Below are 6,000 nucleotides of genomic sequence, written 5' to 3'. Positions count from 1 at the left end.
TTGGTAAAAGAGTAGCCCAAGAGTTGGCGGTGGATGGTGATGACTAGCTGCCTTCCCTCTAGTCTTACACTGCTAAATTAGGGACGGCTAGCACAGATAGCTCTCGAGTAGCTTTGTGCGAAATTCCAAAACAAACAAAGTTACCGAGAAACATTTCACTAGAAATTATTTAAGTTTAGTTCAGTAGCTACGTATTTAATTAATATAGCGAACTCTGATAATTATTCATATTAAAGCTTTAGCACACACACACAATACCTGTTTTTTAATTTAAGCGACTTGCCGTCCATATTTAAAACATTTGTCACATATGTATCATGGATTCGTAATCTATCCGTGAAAGTTGTAAATAATAATCATGGTGTCTGGGACGTGAAGTAGTCGTAGGTGGGAAAGCGAATATCAGAGTTCACATTGGGAAGCTGTATAAGTTAACAAGTTTGAGAATTCTTCTTATTTTGAAAATTCGTCTATTTTCAAACATCATTTTAAATTGTGAATGGTATATTTAATTGTAATTATAATGAGTTGTTCGAATTCGTCTGAAGCACTACTAACAATTTGAAAATGGGTTCACGAATAAGGTGAGTGTTCGAGTTTATGGGATATTTGTAGCGTTAGGCTTAGTTATATATTTTTTATTACTGATTTGAACTTGTACTAGGCTACGTAATACGTGAAGTGGTTGGCCATCCGATGATGGGCGTCAGTTAATTTTTTTTTTCTCTTGCGGCTGAGAAAGTAATAATGTAGTAATATTTGAGTTTCAACTTTAAAACATAGTGTAATTTTTAATAATATATAATTTTAAAGCTCAGTTTCACTGAAGAATTTTACCAAACAAATACAAAGTAAAATAACCAAAATATATTAGTTCTCATATTTTAAAATTCAAAATTTCAAGCTTAGGTTTTGATGTTATTGTTACTTGTTTAAAATTGAAACCCACAAACAGAGGCATTGCTGAGTGATTGATAGATTAGGGGTTGGGTCCATATACCTTCCCCCTTCCCTCATGAGAGTAATTAGGTATTTCAACATTTTGCAGAACACAAAATACAGTGATGTATTAATGTTAAGCAGATTTAAACAGTTCCATAGTAACTGTAAGGATTGGCATTTTTGTGCTGAATTCCAGAGCTTTTGAGAATTTTTAGTATTTGAGTGTGATATCCATCATGATTTTCTATTTTGATTTTTCAAGAGCAGCAAATGATATAGGGCACTCTCAAAAACTTTCAGGGCATTGGGCCCAGTGTTCTTAGTGATGCCTTTTCCCACATAAAAAAAGTGTAAACAGAAATAGTTGTCTTTGGAATATAATAAATGGTTTTACATTTTAACATACCAGTAATAGTTAAAATGAAAATAATTAGATGTTATATCTTCTACAGTAATATTTTGAACAAGAATAGTCTAATGATTAGATCATGCATATAACATCTGGATGTGTATTTTTGTCATGTCATAAGATTTAGTATTAAATACTTGACAATTCCATCAGCACTGTGTGATAATGTTTGACATATCATCTCTTTGTGCTGTCAAGTTATAAGTATAATAATTATATTTATATTATCACTGTCTTCATTAAATAGTGTTTATTTTGTGATTCATTACAAAATCTTACTGAAGTGTATATTTACTCTCTATTCTACAGTTATTACAAATCATTGTATGTCATTCAGAAATAATGTATTTAACACTAGTTACTGTTGTTTTTCATCAAAACTATTGAAGCTGTTATTGTATGTTTTTGAAACTAAACTGAATAACTCTCAATATATTTTGATATTTACTGTTAATACTGTAATTTAATTATATTTTATTTAATTTAATCATAATTTTGATAATCAATTTAAGGTTAGATATATAAAATCGTATAGTTTGTTTATAGCTATCTTACAACTGCATATTTACATTTGTATATACTTAGTACAAAACAGAGATGACATCTAAAGATTGTTGCCATGGCAACATGGGGCTATTAAAATCCTATGTTAACTTGTTCTGAACACTGAAAACAATTTGTAATGAAGCATTCTGCTTTTCTGATCATTTCCACTTCTTTATTGTTTTTCAAATATTCAAAATTACATATTGATTAAAAATAAATTAAAGTGCAAACTTGAAAATAGATGCAGATATTTGTGATTAAATTTAATGTATTACACTTGGTCTTTTACAGCCTGTTTGTTTGAGGTAAATGTCTATGAAACAGTTCACTTAAAAGTATATCAGTTTATATATATATAACAAGGCAAGATAAATCCAATGAGTCGATCTTGTTGCATTTTCAAATGTTTTAATATTAACACAGAAAATTGTGAAATTAAGCTACAAGAGATGAAACACTGTTGTCTTTTGTACACATAAAATCTTGTTTGTACACTTTTACAGTGATTTCATATCTTTTAGTAAACACGTAGTTCTTGTTAGAAAATGTCTCAATTTTTAATCTGTATGGTAAAATGTTATTTGGAAATGAGTAGCATGTGTAAAATTACTTATCTCTCTCTGTATTCCTCCTTAGACACTTCCCACTTTGGTCTGTTGTAGTTTATCACTCTGTGCATTCCTCCTTAGTCACTTCCCATTTTGGTCTGTTGTAGTTTATCACTGTGCATTCCTCCTTAGTCACTTCTCATTTGGGTGTGTTGTAGTTTATCACTCGGTGTATTCCTCCTTAGTCACTTCCCACTTTGGTCTGTTGTAGTTTATCACTTGGTATATTCTTCCTCAGTCACTTCCCACTTTGGTTTGTTGTAGTTTATCACTTGATGTATTCTTCCTCAGTCACTTCCCATTTTGGTCTGTTGTAGTTTATCATTCTGTGTATTCCTCCTCAGTCACTTTCCACTTTGGTCTGTTGTAGTTTATCACTTGGTGTATTCCCCCTCAGTCACTTCCCACTTTGGTTTGTTGTAGTTTATCACTCGGTGTATTCCTCCTCAGTCACTTCCCACTTTGGTCTGTTGTAGTTTATCACTCTGTGCATTCCTCCTCAGTCACTTCCCATTTTGATCTGTTGTAGTTTATCACTCAGTGTATTTCCCCTCTGGCACTTCCCATTTTGATCTGTTGTAGCTTATCACTCTGTGCATTCCTCCTTAGTCACTTCCCATTTTGGTCTGTTGTAGGATATCACTCGGTGTATTCCCACTCAGTCACTTCCCACTTTGGTCTGTTGTAGTTTATCACTCGGTGTATTCTTCCTCAGTCACTTGTCACAGCATGGCCAGGTGGTTAAGGCACCCGACTCGTAATCTGAGGGTCGTGGGTTCAAATTCCCATCACTCCAAACATGCTCACTATTTCAGCCGTTGGGGGTGTTATAATTTGATGGTCAATCCCACTATTCATTGGTAAAAGAATAGCCCAAGAGTTTGCAGTTGGTGGTGATTACTAGCTGCCTTCCCTCTAGTCTTACACTGCTAAATTAGGGATGGCTAGTGCAAATAGTTCTCATGTGGCTTTGTGCGAAATACAAAACAAACCAAATCTCAATCACTTGCCACTTCAGTCTGTTGCAGTTTATCATTTGGTGTTTTCCCCCTCAGTCATTTCCCACTTTGGTCCATTGTAGCAATACTTATACTGATGAGACTAGGACATATTTTGCAGAATTTTTTCTTATATTTTACTTTTTATAATTGTTGACATCATTCGAACAATTTTCTTAGTCGTATAATAATATCGCGTTCTGTTTAGTTGACCTAAAATAATCAGGTTTTCATAGCCAATACATGTTGAAGGAAAAAGTTTAGTACTTTACATTGAAAGTTGCTAATATTTTAATTGGAAATTATAAAAAGGAAAAACAAACTTCTTAATTGCACAAATATTACAAAGTTGTTTTAGTAATCTGTGAACACGAGAAAAAATCACTTGTAAAGAAAATTATATATGTAAAAACGGCTGGTATGGGTAGAGAAATATAATAGTTGTTTTAGTGTTTTACACGTTATAGTTATTTAAGATAATACAACAATTAAGATGTTTACTTTCTCAGAGGTGGAGTGCAAGAACGTTCTTGAAAGACCAAATGGTCCCTTGTTGTTTTGTACGTAATGTCACTTTTTAATTTGTGACTGAAACTTTAAGATTTTTGTCATTTTGTATAACTCTGATGGTCAATCTTGTGCATGCATATTCTGCTATTGACTGATTGCATCCTTCTCTGGTCCCAATATCTCTAATTTATTTGCAATTTGTACCCAAACTTTGGGTTCTGTGACCTCTTGTTTAACCCTTATGCTACAATAAGTACTTTTTGGAATGAAAACACCAATAGTAATATATTATAGACTATTATTCTTAAAGATTAATTTGTTTAATGTTTTGTATGTTAAGTAATCCAGAATATGAATTATTTGAAAACTCGAGTCATGGAAGTTTTTGTCATTTTCAGAGAGAACCCACATCACATTTTTGAGTGTTACTGTGAAGTTGTCATTCCATCTAGCTGTAATGAAGGTATGTCAAAATAGCTGTATATAATTATTTAGTTATTTTACATTTTCGACATTGGGGTTAATTATATTTGTGAGAAAGAAGGAAGTTGTTTTCAAATAAACATCATACTTAACTTTCTTAGTGTAGGTAAATACAAAATATTCATAAAACTCATAAAACCACATGTTATTTTGTAAAAGATAGAAATGAAACTTTACATACAAATAGTTTTCTCAAAGAACCAACATTGGAGGGTGCTCTTCCATGTACAAACAGTTTTCACAAATAAACTAACATTGGAGAGCACTCTTCTGTATAAATAAATGAAATGTTACATGTAGAAAGAGTTTTCACAAATAAACCAACATTGTAAAGTACTGTTCTGTATAAACAGATGAAATGTTAAATGTAGAAACAGTTTTCACAAATAAACCAACATTGTAAGGTACTGTTCTGTATAAACAGATGAAATGTTAAATGTAGTAACAGTTTTCACAAATAAACCAACATTGTAAGGTACTCTTCTGTATAAACAGATGAAATGTTTAATGTAGAAACAATTTTCAGAAATAAACCTACATTGTAAGGTACTCTTCTGTATAAACAGATGAAATGTTAAATGTGGAAACAATTTTCACAAATAAACCAACATTGGAAGGTACTCTTCTATATAAACAGATGAAATGTTAAATGTTGAAACAATTTTCACAAATAAACCAACATTGTAAGGTACTCTTCTGTATAAACAGATGAAATGTTAAATGTGGAAACAATTTTCACAAATAAACCAACATTGTAAGGTACTCTTCTGTATAAACAGATGAAATGTTAAATGTGGAAACAATTTTCACAAATAAACCAACATTGTAAGGTACTCTTCTGTATAAACAGATGAAATGTTAAATGTTGAAACAATTTTCACAAATAAACCAACATTGTAAGGTACTCTTCTGTATAAACAGATGAAATGTTAAATGTGGAAACAATTTTCACAAATAAACCAACATTGTAAGGTACTCTTCTGTATAAACAGATGAAATGTTAAATGTAGAAACAATTTTCACAAATAAACCAACATTGTAAGGTACTCTTCTGTATAAACAGATGAAATGTTAAATGTGGAAACAATTTTCACAAATAAACCTACATTGTAAGGTACTCTTCTGTATAAACAGATGAAATGTTAAATGTAGAAACAATTTTCACAAATAAACCAACATTGTAAGGTACTGTTCTGTATAAACAGATGAAATGTTAAATGTAGAAACAGTTTTCACAAATAAACCAACATTGGAAGGTACTCTTCTGTATAAACAGATGAAATGTTAAATGTGGAAACAATTTTCACAAATAAACCAACATTGGAAGGTACTCTTCTGTATAAACAGATGAAATGTTAAATGTTGAAACAATTTTCACAAATAAACCAACATTGTAAGGTACTCTTCTGTATAAACAGATGAAATGTTAAATGTGGAAACAATTTTCACAAATAAACCAACATTGTAAGGTACTCTTCTGTATAAACAGATGAAATGTTAAATG

General features: G+C 31.3%; 1 protein-coding gene across 2 annotated transcripts in view; it reads left to right on the top strand.

Annotated features, from left to right (window-relative positions):
- The first annotated feature begins 347 nt into the window (after window positions 1-347).
- The window catches only part of LOC143248484 (DENN domain-containing protein 1B-like), a 91,836-nt gene continuing 86,183 nt past the window's right edge, over window positions 348-6,000 (top strand). The window contains exons 1-2 of one of the 2 annotated variants that reach the window (XM_076496890.1): window positions 348-584; window positions 4,412-4,476. In XM_076496890.1, the coding sequence (XP_076353005.1) occupies window positions 568-584; window positions 4,412-4,476 (82 nt within the window). In that variant the 5' untranslated portion in view covers window positions 348-567. The remainder of the gene's footprint in view (window positions 585-4,411; window positions 4,477-6,000) is intronic. The other variant, XM_076496891.1, reaches the window with a different exon arrangement.

Source organism: Tachypleus tridentatus, chromosome 4 (genome assembly GCF_004210375.1).
Source record: "Tachypleus tridentatus isolate NWPU-2018 chromosome 4, ASM421037v1, whole genome shotgun sequence".
Classification (NCBI taxonomy): domain Eukaryota; kingdom Metazoa; phylum Arthropoda; class Merostomata; order Xiphosura; family Limulidae; genus Tachypleus; species Tachypleus tridentatus.
The sequence above is the reverse complement of the archived record's forward strand: the minus strand, read 5'-3'. Positions and strand labels throughout refer to the sequence as shown.